This window comes from Peromyscus maniculatus, chromosome 5, assembly GCF_049852395.1.
Source record: "Peromyscus maniculatus bairdii isolate BWxNUB_F1_BW_parent chromosome 5, HU_Pman_BW_mat_3.1, whole genome shotgun sequence".
NCBI classification, from domain to species: Eukaryota; Metazoa; Chordata; class Mammalia; order Rodentia; family Cricetidae; genus Peromyscus; species Peromyscus maniculatus.
In genome coordinates, this window is record NC_134856.1 from 14,197,501 (window position 1) to 14,220,615 (window position 23,115).

The 23,115-nt window shown below is 43.8% G+C and overlaps 2 protein-coding genes and 1 long non-coding RNA gene across 15 annotated transcripts in view; 1 reads left to right on the plus strand and 2 right to left on the minus strand.

Annotated features, from left to right (window-relative positions):
- Positions 1 to 2,203, minus strand: part of Rbl2 (RB transcriptional corepressor like 2) — a 54,066-nt gene extending 51,863 nt beyond the window's left edge. Inside the window, exons 1-2 of one of the 2 annotated variants that reach the window (XM_042277322.2) lie at positions 1,844 to 2,203; positions 1,024 to 1,154 (exon numbers count right to left, since the gene is read on the minus strand). In XM_042277322.2, the coding sequence (XP_042133256.2) occupies positions 1,024 to 1,154; positions 1,844 to 2,077 (365 nt within the window). In that variant the 5' untranslated portion in view covers positions 2,078 to 2,203. The remainder of the gene's footprint in view (positions 1 to 1,023; positions 1,155 to 1,843) is intronic. The other variant, XM_076571723.1, reaches the window with a different exon arrangement.
- Positions 2,094 to 5,207, plus strand: LOC143273247 (uncharacterized). The gene is made up of 3 exons (XR_013051165.1): positions 2,094 to 2,230; positions 4,847 to 4,944; positions 5,090 to 5,207. It is a non-coding gene; the product is annotated as an uncharacterized LOC143273247 (long non-coding RNA).
- Positions 5,208 to 18,966: 13,759 nt separating this feature from the next.
- Positions 18,967 to 23,115, minus strand: part of Chd9 (chromodomain helicase DNA binding protein 9) — a 233,905-nt gene continuing 229,756 nt past the window's right edge. For all 12 annotated transcript variants that reach the window (XM_076571716.1, XM_076571715.1, XM_076571718.1 and 9 more), the window contains one exon: positions 18,967 to 22,372. In XM_076571716.1, coding sequence (XP_076427831.1) covers positions 21,503 to 22,372 — 870 coding nt within the window. In that variant the 3' untranslated portion in view covers positions 18,967 to 21,502. The remainder of the gene's footprint in view (positions 22,373 to 23,115) is intronic.

Genomic DNA, 23,115 nt, shown 5'->3' on the forward strand with positions numbered 1-23,115 from the left:
ACACTAAAGTTACCATAGAAACAGTCAAAATTTCAATTTATAAATCTTCCTAATCTCATTCTTCACTCCCCTTATTATAATCCCCATTGTGAAATTAATTTTCCATACATATTTTCTTAAAAAATTAGTATCATTTGTTTGCTTTTATGTTTTATGTAAAATGTATCATATTATAAGTAGCATTCTGCAACTTAATTTTCATTTAATGTTTCTGAGATTCATTAATTTAATTACTAACTCATTTAATCACTAAAACCATCCTTCCTATGAACATACAATAATTTTCTGCATATACTCAAGCAAGACAAATTCAGGTTACTGATAATTTCTTGAAAACAAAAACAAAAAAACAAAGACCGGTGTAGGGCTGGAGAGGTGTGCATGGATAAGAGCACTTGTTGCTCTTGCAAAGGACCCGGGTCTGTTCCCACACCCATACGGCTACTCACAACCACCTGTAACTCCAATTCCAGGGAGTCCTGTGCTTTCTTCTGGCCTCCACAGACACCAGGAACACATGTGGTACACATACATACATGCAGACAAACACTCATACACATATAAAAACCATGAGTTTTTAAATGGTGCAATAAATATATTAGTATGTATGTAGGAATTTCTTTAGGGTCAGAGAACGTGCAGCTTCAATTCTACACAAAATGTACAATAAAACACAAGTTTCATATATATGTATCTAAGTATAATGCCACATAATTGATATTTCATTTACCTTTTTGATCCATAGTATCTTCAAAAGCTCCTCAATATCTTTATTTAAATTTATATTAACATTATACAATGAGTCATAACCTTTAATGCATTAAAATGCAAATATATTTAAGTTAGTAAAACATGATCCTGACTCTGAAATGGTAAAGGAAAACCTTGACTCAGTTTCTGAATTCAGCTATCTACATGTTAGATGCTCAGAAAATAGTAAACAAAGAGAATTTTCATTATCAGTCTGATTTGTAAGTTTTTTATTTTAGCTACATTCTAATTTTCAAGCTCTAATATAGTTACCTCTGCTCCGAACACCGAAGGATTCTAGTTAAAGACACATAGTTTCCTTCAACAGTCCCTTTGCTTACAGTTGGAACAGATTTTCTGCAAGCCACATATAAGGCACATGCTAACCAATGAAGATCGTTTCCCTGAAAAAGAAAACAGTGCTTAAAAACTTGTCCAGAGTCACTCAGATCTTTAAGGTCTGAAGCCGTCGCATTTCATTGTTATCAATGGAGAGGGGGGAATTCGATGTGTGAACTGATTAAAAAATATATATGTATCAAAATACACCGACTCAGCAGAACGACACAGGCACAACCACCATATTATGGTTAAATAACACCTTGCTTAACCATCAAGTCGTGGGCCTCTTTACCCTGCTCCTTCCATAAGCTATATATAAAATAAAAGGGCCATACGCACAGGCAGCTGATAAACAATCCGGACTTCCGTGTCACTTCCTATTGGCCCATGCAGGGGAGGTGCCTGCAGAGTTGACAGGCACTGGCCCGAATGGCCATTTTTGTCAACCTCAAGCCCCGTCCCGAGAACGGGACACAACAAACCTATAGCTGGGTGACAGCCAAAAAGAGAGCCCGAGCTCAGCAACAAACGTTGCGTGTCTACACCGGTTTTCAACTGCCGGGGGGTGGGAGTGGGGGGGTGGGGGGGTCACAAGTCGTAAGCCGTTCTCACACGTAAGCAAGCCCGAAACTTAACTCGTCTCCTCTGACGGCTGCAAGCCCGGGCAGGGGCAGCGGTGCGGTGCACACGACCAAGGGACCCCAGAGCCACACCGAGTCCCCCGACCGCCCCGGAAGGTCTGCGTGCGCACCTCCAGCGTGTAGCTCTCGCTCATGCTGCGGTAGCTGCCCCAGGCCTCGGCACGCGCCGCCTCGTCCATGTTGAGGCGACTGCACAGCTCCTCGAACCGCTGCTGGATCTGAGAGCCCGGGGACCCCGCGGGCTGTGAGCCGTCGGCGGCGTCGCCATCCTCCTCCTCCTCCTCCGAGCTGGCTGCGGCCGGAGGAGGAGGCGGCGGTGGCGACTGGTCGCCTCCAGACGGCATGGTGCACCCTGAGGCCGCGGCTCTTCAGACGCGCTGAAGGCCGGGGCCGGCAGCCATTCAAACCGCGAAGCGCCCGCCCGTCCGTCCGCCCGTCAGCAGCTTGCAACCCGACTGTGCCGCCCCTAGAGCCCCTCGGGCCCCATGCGGGCACCCGTAAGTCTGAGCACAGCCTTCTGGGAAATGTAGTCTCGGCCGGGATCTCAGGGGGACCAAAAGGCGTGGAGGAAGAAAGAGCAAAACAAGCTGCGCTTCATCTAGGAGCGAATGAACGTGCCCTCCGTTTTTAAAAAGTATCTCTCAACAGTGAGACCATTCAGAAGGCTCTTTTGAAGAGAAAAGGACCGGAAAATATCGACAGGAGAAGTTTTAGTATCCAAGCTTTTCACCCAAACACCTCCTCCTCGCCTAGAGGTCCTCCGATAAAAGTTGAGCCGCTTGTTCTAGCTGCTCTGTTACTGAGATGAACACTGAAACCAACTCGGGGAGGAAAGGGCTTCTTTCATCTTAGACTTTACAGTCCACCATTGAGGGAGGCTAACGCAGGACGCTGCTTACTGGCTAGCTCCCCCTTGCTTGCTCAGCTACTTTTCTAATACAGCCTTCCCCGCCCCGAGACCCCACCCCACCCCCTGCCTAGAGATGGCCCACAGGCCAATCCAACAGAGAGGATGCCTCCAGTGATGCTCCCGTGTCAACGCTAACTATGGCAAAGGTATCGATCTCACTAACCAAACAAAACCCAAAAAACTCTCAAATAATCATGAATGTGTTTTCAAAAATAAAGATTATGTTAGACACCATACTTGCAGAATTGACATCTTGATGACACCTCTAATTTCCAGGCTTTTCCCGTTTAATGTTGTGTGAGTCAGACCAGGCAACGGGAAATACACTAAATATGGTGGCAGTGCAGACTGAGCACGCCCAGAGCCTGGGCCTGGGGAAGCTGATCCTTTGACATCTACAAAGGAAAAGTATGTGGGGACCGGTGACAAGGACACACAATTATCCAGGTCACCGATTAAAGTCAAGACTTGAGACTCCACTATGCCCGCTAGGAGAGGAATGCACCCGAGTGGCTCAGCAGCTATCCCTGTGCTTAGGGATGTTAAAGCGACCGATTCCCTGAGCTTGGACATGAGGGGAAGGATGTGCTGATAGATGTATTTTTCTTATCCAAAGACTTTGCTCTTAGAAAAGAAACCTTGAAGGCACACTGCCTGGGCTTGCAGGTGGAGAAGAGAATCTAGTAGAAAAAAACACATTGACGAGGGGTGGGAAGGTTCTCAGTGGGCAAAACACTCACCTGAGTTCAACCCTGATGACTCGTATTTTTTTTTTAGGGGGAGGGCACTAAAAATCCAGGAGTGGTGGGTTGGCTTCTAATCTCAGCAGTGGGGAGACATAAGCAGGCCCATGAGAGAGAGACATGACCTGAAAGAGACAGCGGCCTGAGGAGTAACCCTCGAGGCTGTTCTGTAGCCTCCAGACCCACGTGCATCCATCCACTCTCACATGTACCCACACACATGCACAAACTTGAACATGCACACAAATGCACTCAAACACATGCACACACAATGCTGACCAAAGGGATACTTACTTCTGCATAGGTCACAAGGACATTGGATTTAAGACATCATCCATTAGGCATTTCAACAGACTTGTGGATGGCTCAGTGGTTAAGAGCACTCGCTGCTCTTCCAAAGGATCTGAGTTCAAATCCATGCCAGGCTCACAACCACCTGGAACTCCAGGTCCAGGGGAGCTGATACACTTTTCTGGATGCTATGACACCTGCACTCATGTACAAATACCACACACGCATGCGCACACACACACACACACACACAATTTAAAAAAATAAATGAATAAATGAAATCTCAAAATCAGTTCTCATCTGTGATGTTTCTTTGAAAGGGGAGCTCGGTTCGTTCTCAGGTGGCCTGGTTTGTTATGTCTAAATATCTGAGTGTCAGCCTGAAAAAATAAACTGAAGTCAGACCAGGAGAGTCAAGAGGCTCTTACCCCTTCCCATGTCCCCTCTCTGTCATAATTAGCTATCCTACCTCAAGCCTTTCAAATAATTCCTAGGTCTTAGAGTTTTGTATTGACATATATTAATTACACTTAATGAGTGTGCCGCTTCCATACACGCATAGATTTTGATCATGTTCACTGTCCCGTTTACTCCTTTGTCTAGCACTCCTGTTGATCCCTTTCCATTTCCCATCTAGCCCCCTTTTACCTCCATGCCTTTATTTGTTAATTTCACGACCCAGTGAGTTTAATTACGGCTTCTCATGGGGGAAAGGGGGCGCTATTTACAGGACCATGAGGAACTTACTCGGGGCTCCACCAGAAAGGGAGAAAAAGGGTGGAGTCTTGTGAGCCCCTCACTCCAGCCACCATTAACTAAATGACGGACTCTCCCACAGGCTGCCTCTGACGGCCCTTCTCTGTATCCGCAGACCTCTGACTAGGACAGCTCCTAGGTAGACTTTCTGGGTGTGCGTGGGCTGTCTTCGCTCCACGGCCCTCCTCTTGCTCTCTCTTGCCTTCTCTCTTTGGTCCCTGCTCAACTCTAACCTACTGGTGTGGTTGATGTAGTCTAGATTACAGGTCATTAAGCTCCAGGTGGTAGTTTTTTCAGAATCTATCACAATCTATCTATGCTGACATCTTTCTTCCATACCGAGGACCTCTTAACCTGCAAGCAATGTCACAGTCCAACAGTCAACCTCCTGTGATCACCCCTGCCTTCTCCAGGTACATCTCCAAATACAACCCACAGCTCTGAGGACAGTTCCACAATGCTGACCAGCTCCTCCCCGTCTCTGCTCTGAAGCACTTTCAGGAGAAAGGAGGTTTTAACCCCCTTGCCAATGGTTTGACCTGGATGCTCTGTTGTGTGGGGGGGTCAAGGGGTGGGGAGAGCGGGGGAGCGGAGACAAAAAGGCCCAGAAATAACAGGAGCAAAAATAAAAGTCAAAATTCCCCACTCTCTACTAGTTGGATTATAACAACTCGGAGTCTGACCCAGGGACTTGTGAGGCCTCCACAAACAATTAGTCTACCTCCTGAGGACACTTGGTGCTACACCCCCGGTGGCCAGTCTCAGGGACGACGAGTGAGTATAGAAAACTTATTGCATCGAGGCAGTGAGCTGCCTTCTTTGGAAATAAATTTTATCAATTAATTTAGTTTATGTGTATAGGTGTTTTGCCTGCATGTATGTCTGTAATCCGTATGTGTGCCAGGTACCCAGGGAGGTCAGAAGGGGGTTACAGAACCCCTGGAACTGGAGTCACAGAAGCTACCCCTTCTTTCTTCTTCTTTTTAAAGATTAATTTTTAATTGAAGTGTGTGTGTGTGTGTGTGTGTGTGTGTGTGTGTGTGTGTGTGTGTGTGTGTCTGTGTCTGTCTGTAGGTATGTGCTGGTGAGTGTGTATGCCTACAGAGGCCAGAGCGGGTCAGTACATCCCCTGGAGCTGGTTATGGGTGGTTGTCAGCTGTGGGATGTGGGTGCTAGGAACTGAACTCAGATCCTCTTCAATAAAACACATAAATTAAAGAGATGTCTCTATAGTTATAAACTTTCATGTCTCCTTCACATATTTAATTGTTCCTTTCTGTCTTTCTTAATTACAATATCTTATTCAGCAAAAATGATACTCTAATATATAGTGAAAGCAAACAAGTTTCTCAGTGTTTTTAAATTCCTGGCATATTACTCTTTGAGATCCAGGGACAATGAATCAGCATTCCTTGGAGTTTTCAAATTTCAAAATTATGATTATTTTAAACATAGCTCTAATAATCTTCTCACTTTATTATTCAGATATCTTAAATTCATGTTTAAAGAATTTAATTCTGCCTAGCCTTTTAAAATAAAATTCCTGATGTAATATTAGGCTTTTATTTTAAAGCCATAAAAACTTAGACATATGCAGGGCGGTGGTGGCGCACACCTTTAATCCCAGCACTTGGGAGGCAGAGGCAGGCAGATCTCTGTGAGTGTGAGGCCAGCCTGGGCTACCGAGTGAGTTCCAGGAAAGGCGCAAAGCTACACAAAGAAACCCTGTCTAGGAAAACCAAAACCAAAACAAAACAAAACAAAACAAACACTTAGACATAGGCCACACCTGAACATTTTTTTTGTTTTATAAATAAATAGCTGAAGAATACTAAAGTTTAAATTGTTATTTCTAACATGCACTTTCAATTTTTCATATAATGCCAACTTCACCCCCCACACACACATAAATTTAAAATAACTAATTTCTTACACTTGTTTACATCTTATGAATTAGAATGAATTTGGACTTAGATTGTGTGTATTCTTGTTTACTTACAAGCCACCTTGAATAAAACCATTTGGGGGAACTTTACCATGAAAACATGTCTAAACATTTGTCTAAAGGTGGTATTCTATTTTGTTCTCTATTGCTATGATAAACACTATGATCAAAAGCAACTTGGCAGGACAGGGTTTATTTGGCTTACATATCCCTAGTCACAGTTCATTGAGGGAAGCCAAGGCAAGAATTCACGACTGACCTGAACCCACAGGAACAAGGGTCCTCAATGGGGAGGTGTTGAGTGGGAGGACTGAGCATTGGGGAATAAAGAGACAAAAGCACTAACTGGGACCAGGAGGTCTTGCATAAGCTGATGACTTACACCAAGCAAGTTTATTAAGAAATACGGCATTCTATAAACTATTAGCAGGGGGGAAAATGGCCAAGGTCTGTTGTGGAATAATTCTTTGCTACACTGTGAATATGTATTACTCTCATTGGTTAACAGAAAGCTGACAGGCCGGTATCTGGGCAGGAAGTTAGGTGGCAAAACCAAACTGAGAATGATGGGAAGAAGGATGGCAGAGTCAAGACAGTTGCCAGTGAGCCACGGAGAGAGCCGGACATGCTGGAGGACAGGTAAAGCCATGAGCCACATGGCCGAATGAAGATGAATAGAAATGGGTTAACTTAAAATGTAAGAGCTAGTTAGTAATAAGCCTGAGCTATTGGCTGAGCATTTATAATTAATTCAAGCCTCAGTGTGATTATTTGAGAACAGCTGCAGGACAGGAAAAAAGTACAAAGGTCAGCTGAGAGCTAAGTCGGACAGTGTTGACAAAGAGAACACAGGACACCTCAGACACTGCTGCCCTAGGACTGACAACCACAGCCCAGGGGGAAGAGTCAGGGCCCCAGAAACCACAGCCTTGACTCCTTTGAGACACTGGCTCCAGCCTCACACTAGCCTTGCCAAGTCCACTCCTGAGCAAAGATAGAAAACTAAAATTCCCTTTATCATTTCATCAGTGCTTCTGAGAAAGTCTTGGGCCGGTCTGGCTCCCCACACAGGACAGGAACCCGGAGGCAGGAACTGAAGCAGAGGTCACAGAGCACAGAGGAATGCTATTAACTGGCTTTCTCTGCTTTCTTATACAACACAGGACCATCTTTCCAGGGTGTGACATGTTGTTTTTTGTTAAGTTCAGTAGCTGCCCCTTAAGTAACCGCTGTTCTCATTGGCAAGTGCAACTCCACAGCTACCAGCAGCCGTTCGGCCACACTGGTCATAGCCAGGTGGGAATTCTGTTCCGTCAGGCACTGGCTGTAAAGAAAATTTTACTTAGATCTCAATCCCTCTACAGAACTCAGGATTCAAAGGTTGAGGTTAAATTCTGCTCATGCAGAGGGGCTGAGTAGCAAGTAACTAATCTCTCCTAGCTCGCATCTCCCCCCAAACAGGGCGTCCCTCTGCTCCGCACCTACTAAAGAACCCTAACTACACATGACTCCTCCCTACTACATCCTATCAACTAGTTGCTGACTCAGCCTCCTGACCCCTGGTTAATTTTATTTAATCAAACAAATGTAGCATGTCTTTGCATCATTAAACAAATGTTTTTTGTTTGTTTGTTTGTTTGTTTTTTTCCGAGACAGGGTTTCTCTGTGTAGCTTTGTGCCTTTCCTGGAACTCACTTGGTAGCCCAGGCTGGCCTCGAACTCACAAGATCCACCTGGCTCTGCCTCCCGAGTGCTGGGATTAAAGGCGTGCGCCACCACCGCCCGGCTAAACAAATGTTCCACAGCATAAATGAATATAACACATCTTAAATATTCCACAGCAGTGGTACCTCCCACAGTAGACTGGGTCCTCCCACATCAGTCCATAATCAAGAAAATACCACAAAGACTTACCTCCAGTACAAGCTGATGGAGACAATTCCTCAAATGAGATCCCTTTTTCCCGGATATATTGAGATTTGTGTCAAGTTGACAAAAACCAGCCAGCACTGACTGATATGTAACAAAAATACATCAAGTCATAGATACAGACTGAGTGCTGGGCAGCAGACAAAATGAAACACAAAACTCCACGAAAACAGTCACAAAGGACTCTAACAAACATGGCTACATTTACTCAGAAGTTATGCCAAGCAAGTTTATTAAGAAGTACAGCATCCTGTATACTATTAGCAGGGGGAAATGGGCAAGGTCAGCAGAGAACTGTCTATTTCCTTCATAGATACTCTATTTCCTTAGGAACAAGGTAGAAATTTTAAATCTCAAAGTTGTAGAAGCTAACCTATGCATCGGGAGGACACCACTTTTAAAAATTTCTTGGCTTCTCTATACAAAACTCTCAAGTAAGTCCATAGAGGAGAGGATGTCTCTGGTCAAAGTTGTTGTTGTTTACTCTTTTTTGGGGGCCCACCACCCAGCTTCCAAATAAACCACACATGGAAGCTTATTCTTACTTATGAGTGCCCAACCTTAGCTTGGCTTATTTCCTTAACTTTAAATTAGCCCCCATATACCTTTTGTCTCTGGGCTTTTCCCATTCTCTTACTCTGGAAATCTTGCTCTTACTGCTGCTGGCTGTATAGCTGTGTGACTGACCCCTAGGGCCCTTCTCCTTCTCCCAGATTTCTCCCTCTCTCTGCCTGCCAGCACCGCCTAGCCTTTCTCCTGCTTTGCTATTGGCCAGTTCTTAATTAGACCATCAGGTGTTTTAGACAGGCACAGTAACACAGCTTCACAGAGTTAAACAAATGCAACATAAACAAAAGTAACAATCTTGAAATAATCCCCCAAAGGTCAAGGTTGGGGGATCTCTGGAAAGCACTCTACAGGTGGGAGGAAGGCTCTGGTCTGTGAGCACAAAGGATGGGTAGGCAAGGGTGCTCCCTGAAGCTGAGTTTGGGGAATGAGGCAGTGGATGAGAGGCACATACAACTTATGATGGCCATGAAGGAATCTCTGAGCTCTTCGAATTATGATGCTAGAGGACTGAGTATAGGGATACAATCACGGCCTAATGTGTGATTGGGTGACCAACCTTAGTCCAAAAGCAGGTATGGAGACTGTCCTATTTTACTTTTTTTTTTTTTTACCCCCAAGACAGGGTTTCTCTGTATAGTTTTGGTACCTGTCCTGGATCTCACTCTGTATACCAGGCTGGCCTCAAACTCACGGAGATCCACCCGGCTCTGCCTCCCAAGTGCTGGGATTAAAGGCATGTGCCACCACTGCCCAGCCCTAATTTACTTTTTAAAAAATTTTGTTTCATGTGTTTAGGTGTTTTGCCTGCATGCATGTTTATGCACTGTGTGCATGTCTGGTGCCCGTGGAAACAAGAAGAGCTCATTGGATTCCCTGGGACTGGAGTTTTAGATGGTTGTGAGTCACTCTGTGGGTGCTGGGAATTGAACCCAGGTCCTCTGGAAGAGCAGCCAGTGCTCTTGACCACTGAACCCCCAGTTGGCTGTCTATTGCTGTAACAAAGATCCCGTGACCAAAAGCAACTCGGTGAGGACAGAGTTTATTTGGCTTGTATATTCCAATCACAGAACATCATCAAGAGAAACCAAGGCAGGAACTGAAACAGAGGACATGGAGGAATGCTGCTTATTGGCTTGCTCTTCAAGGATTGTTGTATTTGCTTTCTTATGCAACCCAGAACCACCTACCCAGGGATGGCACTGCCCACAGTGGGCTGGGCCTTTCTGTATTAATCACTAATCAAGAAAATGCTTTCATGGACTTGCCTACAGGCTAGTATGATGGAGGTATCTTTTCAATTGAGGTTACTTCTTCACAGATGACCCTAGTTTGTGTCAAGTTAATTCCGTGTAGGGTATGATGTTTTAGGATCTGGTTCAGGAGTGATTGGTCAATACCTTTGTTCTAGAACCACGTGAACCTTCATTACTTGATTTTTGGAAGAAAAAAAAAGTGAAGAAGGCAGGGACTGAAAATGTGGAGCAGAATAAGAAATCCCACCAGAGTGGAAAAGTTCTCATTAGAGAAGAAAGCAGAAAGGCAAGAACATGTTGAGTGGAGGACAGAAGATCGGGAGTTTTAGCTTTTCTGAAAGCCCCCACGAGGCAGGGGAGAATCAACAGAAGATGGGTTTAGGTATGATCAATTAGTATGTCTCAGTTGCCTTGTGATGTCTTGGGGGTGGTCCTCCAGAGCTCAAGAATTGCAGAACAATGAAAATTATGTACTTTAAAATTGTGGTGGGGCACAGGCACTGTAGACTGAGCTGGAGGATGACTATGACACACACACACGGACCATGAACTATTTTCCCAGCACAAATAGAGGAGACACTAAACACAGAATTGTATCTTTACTTACTGAGAGCTAGATAAGTCAGTTTTGATGAAAGAATAGAGTATTTAAAAATGTTTTATGTATATATGTGTCTAAGCATATGTATGTGCACTGTATGATGTATTCAGTACCCAAGGAAGTCGGAAGAGGGTGCTGGGTCCTCTAGAATCAGAATTCAAAGCAGTTGTGAGCCACCACGTGGGTGCTGGGAACCAAACTCGGATCCTCCGCAAGAGCAGCAAGTGCTCTTAACTGCTGAGACATCTATGTGGCCCTAGAGCATCTGGAAGATTTCTTCTTCCTGGCTTTCAAGAAAGGATTTCCATGCTGGGACACAGGTAAGGGTGAACGTAAGTTAATGTGTGGGTCCATAGATTCACCCACCTGAGCTTGGTTGTGTTACTGTTCCAACAAGGCTCTCTCTTCGTCTTACCTTGAGTGCTTCCTGGAACACTGCTTTATCTTTAACAGGTGAACGCACTTAAGTAATGTCCTGGAGTCTCACAGTTGTTGAAGCACTTTTAATAAGACATGGTCAATGCCGGGTGGCGGTGGCAAACATCTTTAATCCTAGCACTTGGGAGGCAGAGGCCAGTCTGGTCTACAGAGCGAGTTCTAGGACAGGCTCCAAAGCTACACAGAGAAACCCTGTCTTGAAAACAAAAAACAAAACAAAAAACCCTCCACCTTTTCTTAAAGCATTGTCCATTTCTTCTCCTTTTGTTGTGCTGGATTTATTCGGGTTCAGGTACGTTTTAGTTTTGCAGTGTTGTTAGTAGTGAGTTATAATTATAATACATATATGTCTTAAATGATTCATAATGTGTGAAAGAATTGTGATCAATTCAAGAGCAAGCAAAGACATGAGGCCCTGCATCAAGTAAACCAAAAGCTCCGTGGAAGCTGAGGCAGCTGAGTTCCAGACCAGTATGTACCAGGCGCCCTATTCAAAAAAAGGGCCAAAACATTGGGATGGCTCTGTCAGTCATGTGCTTGTCATGAAAGCATGAGGACTTGAGTTCAGATTTCTAGCACCCATGTAGAAAGCTGGGCCCGTGGGGCTCACCTACAATCCTGTGCAAGCATGGCTCCCCAGTGGCCATCAAAGTGAGGCATAGTTATGTGCATCCGTGACCCCAGTGCAGTGAGGGCTAAGAGAGGCAGCTCCCGAGCACTTGCTGTACGGTCAGTAAGTACCACGTTCAGTAGGAGACCCTGCCTCAAAAGATAAGGTGCAGAGGGATCACGGAAGACAGCCTGTGTTGACCTCTGGCCTTCACGTGCACACGTGTGCACATTCATGAGCTCACGGGTGCACACGCACGCGCGCGCGCACACACACACACACACACACACACACACACACACACACACAGACAGACAGAAGACACATGGTGGAGTGTAGCTAGAGTTTTCCTGCCTTGCCCACAGTCAGGACAAATCTTTGTCACCCGCCAGTCCCACAGCCGCTCAGACCCAACCAAGTAAACACAGAGACTTATATTGCTTACCAACTGTATGGCCGTGGCAGGCTTCTTGCTAACTGTTCTTATAGCTTAAATTAATCCATTTCCATAAATCTATACCTTGCCAAGTGGCTCGTGGCTTACCAGCATCTTCACATGCTGCTTGTCATGGTGGTGGCTGGCAGTGACTCCCTCTGTCTTCCTGTTCCCTCCTTTCTCCTCTCTGTTAGTCCCGCCTATACTTCCTGGCTGGCCACTGGCCAATCAGTGTTTTATTTATTGACCAATCAGAGCATTTGACATTCAGACCATCCCCCCAGCAGTGGAGGATGATTAGGAACAGCTCACACTGAATTCCAGCCTCCATAGGCACTTGCCCCACGACTCCACCCCCAACAGGAATGTGTACATACACACATACCTCAGCTTCCACAGAGCTTTTGGTTTACTTGATGCAGGGCCTAATGCTTTTGTCCACTCTTGAATTATTCACAGTTAATTCATGCATTATGAATCATTTAAGGCATATATACGCCACACACACAAAACAAAATGCCTAACAGCTGCAGAGGGTGGCGGCACAGGACTTAACAGCCCATTACTTAGCAGCATGGGCTACCTAGTGAAGCTGTTTCAAGAGCCTCCAGAACCAACAGAAAATGAATAAAATAGCTGCACATTGAACATACAGAGGCTGGGAACACGAGGGATCGGGTTGGGCGGTTTGGAGGAAGGACAGAGTGGGAGAGTAATAAAAGAGATGTCTTGATGGGTGCTTTTCCGGGTCAGGGAGAAACCTGGTGGCAGGGGAACTCCAGGAATCTACAAGGATGACCACAGCTAAGACTCCTAGCAAATGGAGAGGGTGCCTGAACTGGCCATCTACTGTGATCAGACTGGTGATACCCTAATTTTCATCAGAGAGCCTTCATGCAGTAACTGATAGAAACAGATGCAGAGATCCAAAAGCAAACAGTGGGTGGAGCTCTGGGAGTCCTGATGAAGAGAGGGAGGAGGGATTGTATGAACAAAGTGTGTGTGTGTGTGTGTGTGTGTGTGTGTGTGTGTGTGTGTGTGTGTGTGTGTGAAGGTCATGATAGGGAAACCCACAGAGCAAGCTAACCTGAGCCGTGGAAGCACATGGACTCTTGGACTCTGGACTGACAGTTAGGGAGCCTGCATGAGACCAGCCTAGGCCCTCTGCATGTGTGTGACAGTTGTGTAGCTGGGTCTGTTTGTGGGTCCCCTAGCAGTGGAATGAGGACCTGTCCCTGGTCCTTGAGCTGGCTTTTGGGAACCTGTTCCCCATGCTGGGTTGCCTCACCCAGCCTTGACGCAGGGGGAGGAGCTTGGTCCTGCCTCAGTGTGATGTGCCATGCATTGTTGACTCCCAAGGGATGAGTCCTCCAAGGTGGAGGAGGAGTGGGCAGGGGTGGGGGTGCTGAGAGGTGGGAGGAAGGAACGGGAGGAGGGGAGGGAGGAGAAACTCTGGTTGGAATGTAAAATAAATGAAAAAATTTAATATAAAAATAAAAAAGTAAAAGAGGCTTAGCTGAGCAGTGGTGGCACAGGCCGTTAATCCTAGCACTCAGGAGGCAGAGGCAGGAGGATCTTTTAGAGTTTGAGGCCAGCCTGGTCTATAGAGCGTGCCTGGACTACACAGATAAATCCTGCAGATAGATAGATAGATAGATAGATAGATAGATAGATAGATAGATAGATAGATAGATAGAGAAACAAATGGGCTTGATAGCAGAGGACACACTTAGCATGTGCAAAGGCTTGATGGCATGTGGGCCCCGGCCCCCCACTGTGAGTGGCTGCCGCCTTGCTTGCCGACCTTGACCAGATGTCCTCCCTATTCAGATTCCCTGCCGGTTTCCTTCTCACCTAACAATCACTGGAGAGATCACCAGAGGTTCTTTGTTCCTGTATCCTGCATTTGGTGTAAACAGCTTAGATGCAAGTATGTAGAACATTCCTTAGCAAACTTCTGCCCGCCAGGGATCCTCCATTATGCTGTAAGCCTGTATTTAAGGTTTCCTCCCTCTTTCAATAAAGGGCACTTGGCATTCGGCATTCAGCCATGGTGAATGACTGGCTGTCTCTTGTCTCTATTCTAATCCACAGCCCCTTGCTCTCGGACATGGCGAATGGGTATCCGTAATGCAGGCATTACCACAACAATGGCAGAGGACACCCTTTTTTTTTTTTTTTTTTGAGACAGGGTTTCTCTGTGTAGCTTTGGAGCCTCTCCTGGAACTCACTCTGTAGCCCAGGCTGGCCTTGAACTCACAGAGATCTGCCTACCTCTGCCTCCCGAGTGCTGGGATTAAAGGTGTACATCACCACTGCCTGACAAAGACACAGTTAACATGTGCAAAGCTCTTCATTTCACCCCCAACAACTGAGCACCGCATACAAAAAAAGGCAAATTATGAAAAACCATTACCACTTACATGACAACGCCACAGAACCTGGACAGTGAACCCACAGCAGAAGAAATAAACTTATATCACTACTAATCAACAAATTTTACCTAGTGAAAAGGATTTCCAAAAATGAGGGATAAAATGGGAGACTGAGGCTGGAGGATTACTGTGAGTTTGAAAGCAGCCCGGGTTATATACATTCTTTATATCAAGTCAGCTAGTACCACACAGCAAGATCCTGTCTCAAAAACAAACAAACAAAGAAACAAAAAGAAATAACAACAAATCCCCCCAAACAAGTAGATACGATTTAACTATAAGGCATGTAGCTCAGTAGTAGAGTGACTGCTTAAGATATACAAAGTCCTGGCTTTGAGCCCTACCACCATAAAAACAAAACACCCACAAATCAAAACCAAAAAGCACAAGAGAGTACCAAAGCCTTAAATACTGAACTACTGACACATTATGTTTAGCCCAATACTGAAAATCATCTTAAATGTTCAATAAGTAGGCATTAGATGAATGTGATACCATAAAGGAAGTAAGCAGGCTGCAGGGAGATGTGGTTCAATTGGTAGAATGCTCCCCTGGCATGCAAGAACATCCCTGTGTTCGGTTCAGAACCTGATAACAGCAGTTGTAGTGTCACATGTCTATAATTCTAGCACTTGGTAGATGGGGGTAGGAGGGTCAGAAGTTCAAGTTCATCCCTGGCAGTGTAGTAAGTTCCAGACTAGCTTGGGCTACACGAGACCTTGCCTTTAAAGGGCAGAAATAAGCAGGTTGCAAAACAGTTTGTACAGTTTACCTGCCTTCTCTTCTCCACAGAGGTTTCCTAGTGAGATCTGAGCTTGCTTTACCCAGCAGGGCTGCATTAGAGGATAGCTTGACCATGTGCATGGTTACCAGGTGATTGGAAGGGTCTGCGCTGTACTAGAGGAAGGCTTCCCCTTGGCATTCTTATAAAAAGCCCCTTTGAAGAGACAGAAGGGGCCGGTTATCCTGTGTTTCTGTTTCTCTCCCCTCTTTCTATCTAAATATTTCTCCCTCCTCAAGAGTACCCTGGGGAAAAAATAGGAGTGGGTCTCCCACAGAGAAATGGGTAGGCCTCCCACAGAGAAATGGGTAGGCCTCCCAGATCCCTCCACAACAAGGTGGGACCTCATTTTGGCCCTGGGATTATAGGCATGAGCTACCACACCCAGCTCTACCAATCAACCCCGCTCTAATTACCATATAATGTACAGAGAAAGTGAAGGCTAGCAGTCACCCTGAATATGAAGGTCATTCAGGACTGGGCATCTTTGCGAGTGGGAGCACTCTGGGTGATTACTTTGTGCTCTGTCTCTCCCTCCAGGTTTTCTATTATGCAGTTGTATTTTTCATCAAGGAAAAGAACAATTTAAAGAAAATAAAAATATTGATTTTTACCTATGAATTAGGCAGTTTGTTAACAAAAACACTAGTTTTGTTAAGGAACTAGGGTAAATGGATATTCCTAATGACAGTACAAATTATGAGTGACACTTTCTCTATGGACTTGGCAACATAAACTAAGATTCTTAAATACAGAGGAAGCAAAAAGTATGCTCAGTGTAGCTCAGTGGCAGAGTGCTTGCCTAGAATGTGTAAGGCCCTGGGTTCAACCCTCAGCCCCTCAAATAACAGAAAAAGGAAGCACATTCAGCACTAGAAACTAAGCAAAGTATTGGGGATGAGTGCACACAAGCACAGAAAGCTAATGCTCATTTCGAGTGCACGGGCTTCATTTCCATACTGCAAGGTTCCTGACAGAGATCTGTACTTTATGAACAGAACACTAATGTTATGTACTAGAATTTAGTATGAGAGTGTATGCTTTTTCTCTAATGCCACAAAGTAGAAGTCTTTTTTTCATATTTTTTTATTAAGAGATTTTCTATTCATTTTGCATACCAATCACAGATTCCCCTGTCCTCGCTCCTCCCGCCCTCAGGCCTCCCCCCCCCATCTCCCATTCCCACCTCCTCCAAGGCAAGGTCTCCTATGGGGAGTCAGCAGAGCCTGGTATATTCAGTTGAGGCAGGTCCAAGCCCCTCCTCCCTGTACCAAGGCTGCGCAAAGTGTCTCACCATAGGCACTAGGCTCCAAAAAGCCAGCTCAAGCACTAGGGACAGGTCCCAGTCCACTGCCTGGAGGCCTCTCAAACAGTTCAAGCTAAACAACTGTCTCACTAGTTGTCTTTGTACTTTTTCCAAGCATGGTCTTGATATCTCTTGCTCAGAGAATCTCTCCTCTCTTTCATCGATTGGACTCCTGGAGCACTGCCTGGGATGACCCTGCCATGGATCTCTGCATCTGCTTCCATCAGTCACTGGAAGTAAGTAAGCCAGCTCAGACACCCTCTTCACTATTGCCAGTAGTCTATAGTGGAGTCATCCTTGTGGATTCCTGGGAACCTCCCTAGCACTCTGCTTCTCCCTATTCCCATGGAGTCTTTATTTATCATGGTATCTCTTTCCTTGTTCTCTCACTCTGTTCCTGATCCAGCTAGGACCTCCCACTCCCCTAAGCTCTCGTCCCCCGTCCCTTGCCCTCCATTACCCCTCCTCTCCCCCAGTTTGCTCATAAAGATCTCATCCATTTCTCCATCGCTGGGTAATTCATCATCCTTCCTGTGGAGCAAGAGGAACACTCCTACACTGTTGGTGGGAATGGAAATTTGTACAGCCACTTTGGAAATCAGTATGGTAGTTTCTCAGAAAATTGGGAATCAATCTTCCTCAGGACCCAGCTATACTTCTCTTGGGCATATACCCAAGGAATGATCAATTGTACCACAAGGACACATGCTCAACTATGTTCACAGCAGCATTATTTCTAATAGCCAGAACCTGGAAACAACCTAGATGCCCCTCAACTGAAGAATGGATAAAGAAAATGTGGTACATATACATAATGGAGTACTACTCAGCAGAGAAAAACAATGACATCATGAGGTTTGCAGGCAAATGGATGGAACTAGAAAATATCATCCTGAGGTAACCCAGAAGGACAAATATGGTATGTACTCACTCATAAGTGGATACTAGATGTAAAGCAAAGGATAACCAGACTGCAACCCACAGCTCCATGGAGGCTAACTAGTAACAAAGTGGAAGTCTTAAGAGAAATTCACTCTTTACGGTTGAGGCTGGAAGCAAAATGGCCTCAAGGTGCTGGGATGTGTCCTAACTGCTCCTCACCTCTTCTGGCTCCTAGCTGTGGTCCCAGTGCCCACTGGCTAGTTCTTTGGCCAGCAGTCGCTAAACCGACCCACCACTCCCTCTTAGAGGGGCATCTTCCATGGCTGCCTTTGCTATGTCCTCTCCTCAAAAGGACATCCTAAACCAGCATGATTACCATCTAACCACAATTACCTTTCCTACACAAAACCTGAAACATGTCACTTCATATACATATACACACAATGTGTGTTTTCTTAAAAATACCCATCACAGCCACAACTCTGCCTGCAGCCTTGGAGTAGTGACTGCTCCCTCTGGGTGAAAACTAAATGATGTGGCTGGCTTATGTGTTCTGTGCTATGTAATACATAGTACAGCTCCAGGTGTTCAGGGTAATGAAGGAACAAGACCCTCCACAATGAGAGAAGCTGTTTGTTAAATGTTTCCAAAACACACTGCCAAAAATGGCATGGAGTCAGAAAACATTCTTATGTCCAAGGGCTAATTATTGATTTCCAAAATGAACACCTTTAAGAGGCGAGGTTAGTAGGTCGGTGGTGGCACACACCTTTAATCCCAGCACTCGGGAGACAGAGGCAGGCGGATCTCTGTGAGTTCGAGGCCAGCCTGGTTTACAGAGTGAGTTCCAGGACAGCTACACAGAGAAACCCTGGGGGTGGGTGGAGAAAGAGATGAGGTTTGTCTTTCTAGTCCTTTTGGAAGTTTTAGGGGTTCAAGGGGAAAAAAAGAAAACACAAGTTTGGCATAGGGTGGATGTTGCTATCCAGACATGGGCTTTAACACTTAAGGCTCCTAAAGAGCTATTTCCTTTTTACGTAGACATCAATATCAATGAACAAACAATGAACTGAAAATGAAAATATGACATTTAAGATGCTATTATAAATACAAATATAGAAAATTCCAAATCCATGTAGAACACTGAACCCTAAGTTTGAGGCCAGCCTGGGTGACAAAAGCCTAATAAAAACATACAAATCAAAAGCATTTCTTCTGAAGTACACATTGTTTCTAAAGTATTTTTGAAGATTTATAACATGGTTTCTTTTATAACTAGAGTGAGATAAATTATATATAGAACTCAAGTGAAAAATTACTGTCATGTATGGAGGCTGACATCATGGGTAGTCAAAGAATATGTTTAATAAAAAATAATTAAACTTCCATTTGCTCTATAGAACATCATAGAAAGTAATTTAATAAATTACAAATGACTTTTTAAGACGTTTGCTCAACTACAGAAAGCAAATTTAGACTACACAAAACACAACTGGTAAATATTGCAAATGTCCAAAAGAAAAATTGGACTAAGACTTGAATCATGAAACCTGAAACAAGGGCTAAAATACAAGGCAACACCAGCTATAATTCTTTCAGTAACTACCAACACATACTGGGATATCCTTTCAACTGCAGCGTTAGTATTAATGGAATTCCATCGACTCTTTTCTTAGAACCCTTAACTTTCCATTTCCATATCTGCATGTTTGTCTTAGCTGGCACCTGGACAACTTTCCCCCAATCAATCTACAAAGAAACGTCTTGAAACCCAAGAGAATGTTAACACTAGCCTTAATGCTTTGAAAACTGTAACTGTCTTATTACATATAGAAAGAGAATCACTAGGATGTTACCCAAACTTATTAGACCATAATTAGGAAAATACTTTATCTCATAGATTTTGCTATAAATTAGATTTTAATGAAAGATCTAAGTTTTTTAACCCCATTTTTTCTTTGAATTGGGAAAGATAGGAATAAAGATCATATGGGTAGACCTAGCGGAAGGAGGGGAGATGGGTGGCGTTGAAACACTCCACTGGCAAACCAAGGTAACTGTCTGAAAAACTTTGGCTATCTCACAGGTGTGTTCTAGTTAAACAAAAGTGCAATACTGCAAAGGGAACACACTAAATATGCACTATATCATTTTCATGATGAAGAATTACTACCCACTGCTCCTGGATGGGCATTACAGTGACTATTGCTAAAACATTGCATAAAGAACTATCAATTCAAAGGACTATTTTGAGAAAATACAAAATTATTAATACAATCCCAATGGAACTTATATAATTTGGTAAATACATATAACATTGTCTAATAGTGGGTTACATTTTTACATACAGAAACATAATTTACTGGTAAAGGTCTTGGGAAACCCAGTACAATCACTTAGTCCATGACAAACAACAGCTCTATTAAAACATACTGGAAGTTAGTTTTCCTATGAGAGAACTGGGGTACTCCTCTGAAATTCACCACCTTGCAAACTTTACCATGATTTACTTAGACACCAGGAAAATGTATTTATCTCTCCTTAGAATGTCTAAGTCCATTCTAATTGTTTCTGATTTGTATAAAGGTAAACCTTGGACCTCTACCGTGTCAGAATGATAGCAGCTTTAGCAGGAGAAATGATATCACAAATCAAATACCAGACAAATTGTACATGATAAAGGATTGTAAGAAACAGAACAGAAGACTTGGACTTCATAGGTATAGTTTGTACATCTTTTTGAGATTAGTCAAAGTGCATTTTCAAAGTGGGCAGCTCAGCATTTATTATAAACTGATAGCCCAACACTGATTCTGGGTAACATGCTGTCTTCTTACTCCTAGAAACTCAATTAATTCAAACTATCTGCATATTACTTGACTACTATTACCTGTTATTTTGGAATATTTCCAGGACATAAGACACAAACAGAAACCTATACGAATAAAGCAAACAAACACTTTCTTGTACATGAAGGGCGCTCTATTGAAAGTTCTCAGTGGTGTTTCATGAGTTTGCCTTTCTGAACCCTGGAAACAAGACATTATTCATCTGAGACATAATTATTTGTAATAGGAGGCCAAACTTCGAAAAGTTTTAATGTATGTGTACAGGGTGCCAAAGCCATATGACACAAGATTATTTTATGACTTCATTTTTACCGAATTCTGAGTTAAGCACAGTAAAATGAAAGTCATATTCCTTGCCAGATTGACATGATATATAGGATGTGTTTAAAAACCCCTGAAAACAAGTACAGAATTAGAAACGAATGTAAACTTCCTAAACTAACTCAGCTGAGGTAACAGATAGCCAGATAAATTGGCTGACTGGGAAACTTATTTCTTCTTTAAAACATACTTGTACCTGAATTGGAAACATCAGCAGTGCATCACGACACTAGAGCATTTTCATGTAATTAAAGCAATGGATGGTGATGGAGAGTCTACAGCTTTCAAGACATTCATTAGCTGCCCAAATTATTGCTGAGTTTTCATCTGTAAATTATAGGTGTCAAGGAGGCTGTAAAACTATATTCAAATTAAATCAGTAATATGCATAAAGTATTCTGTGTTCACTGCAAATATATTAAATATACAACTCTTATTGAGCATCATTTTCATAAAATTAAGCCCCAACAAAATTATAATGCCTTTTGTTGTAACTTTATACGTGTATGTATCTGATAGTACATCCGAGTTCAGAAACTTATGGATCTTAAGAAACAGGACATGCAAAACGTCTCTGAAAGCAGTTTGCACTTCTAAACAAACAACTGAAATGTTCTGTCAGTGAGTTATTGATGCACTCAACACCGGGATATTTACAGTTAGTAATTAAAGAAAAGGTAAAATCAGTTTAGGATGAAGTGCAGAGTCCCCAATCAATCTTCATTGCTTGAGTCTGAATCCTCAGATGATGATGATGTGCTATCAGACCCGGAAGAAGCTTTCTCTGAACCCTCATCTGTGCTGTTTTCATTGAGAGGACTGGGCTCAGTTTCCCCTTTCTCTTCCTGATCTCTAACTCTGGAGTCTTCTTCCTTTATTTCTACTGACTTCGAGGAACCTAAGTCACTGTTTTTGCTTTTCTGTATATCAAAAGTATTGGACTGAGACAAGGTTGGAATATGAAGATTAAGGCCTGGAGTGAGCAGCATCCCTGGGTAAAGTATGTTGGACAGCAATAGTGGGTTAAGAGCTATGGGCTTGGCAGCTGCAGCTGGACTCAATGCAGCTGTGGAGGAAGTTGAAGGAGAACCTGACACACAGCTTTCTCCTCCATTCTCTGAACTTTGGCTCTCTGTCCTTTCTTTTTTTCCGTCTAGCTCCTTCGAGTCATTTCCTTTTTTTTCTTCAGCCCCAGACTCTGCAGTCTTGGACAGGAGTCCTCCCATGCCCAGCAGATTTGGTAATCCGGCCATTCCCGACAGCAGCATGGGGAACATAGCAGCCATGTTTTTAGTCTCTCCTCCGGAAGACAGACCGGCAGGCATGCCCATCAAGCCTGCAGTCACCTGCAGCGACTGCAGGCTCTGCAGATTTTGTTGTAAGGCCTGGAGAGCTGTGAGGTCCACACCCGGAAGTAATCCATTGGCTGACAAAGGATTGCCTGGCACACTGCTGGCCGGGGCAGGGGCTGCTGCTGGAGCCTTGGCAATTCCACTTTTAGGCCTTCTCCCCCGCCTGCTGACTTCCTCCCTCACAACAGGACCAGTGAGGATACGGTCATACATACTTTCTGGAAGAAACCCCTAGAGAAAATACATACTCATTAATAAAAGCTACATGAAGATAAAACCAGCTTATCAAATAGCATATTAAGAGGTAGTATTCATAAACTTATTCTGTATTGATATGAAATAATTATGAAACACACAACTTTAAGTTGCAGCTTCAACCAGCTATCCCCTGGCCCCATTTTTTAAGTCATTAGAAAGAGGCATTTACTTTTCTTTATACGGTAAAGCTTAAGTTTGTAGGACAGAAAACTTACGAACCAAAGAAATGTTATCAAGCATATTTTTATAACCCTTTCTTGGTGCACATCAGCACCTGTTCAGTTCCTTCAGATCTGTGAAAGCAATACAGGAATGACAGGGGAAATAAGCAATAGGTTGAGGTTAAATTGAGAATCTTCAAACCAATCTTGACGGTCACTTGGGATTAAGGTAAACACAGCTAAGACACAAAAGGTAGATCAAAAGGGAAAAGGCATTATTATTGACTATTGTCTGGATACTATGGGGGCTTCAATGCCTGTGCATACATCTATCACTTGTAAATGTTTGATAGGCAGGAGGCATCATGAATTTATATTAGATTCAAAAGAGCTTGTTCTATATTTGATGTATAACCACATATTGGTGATGAGCAGTTAAAAAAAAAAGGAAGAAAGATGAGGGTTAACACCTGGCTGGAAACAGTAGTGGCACCTGCTGGAAGATAGTGACCAAGCACAGGACAAATGGCCATCTGTGTTGCTTTCATGTAATTA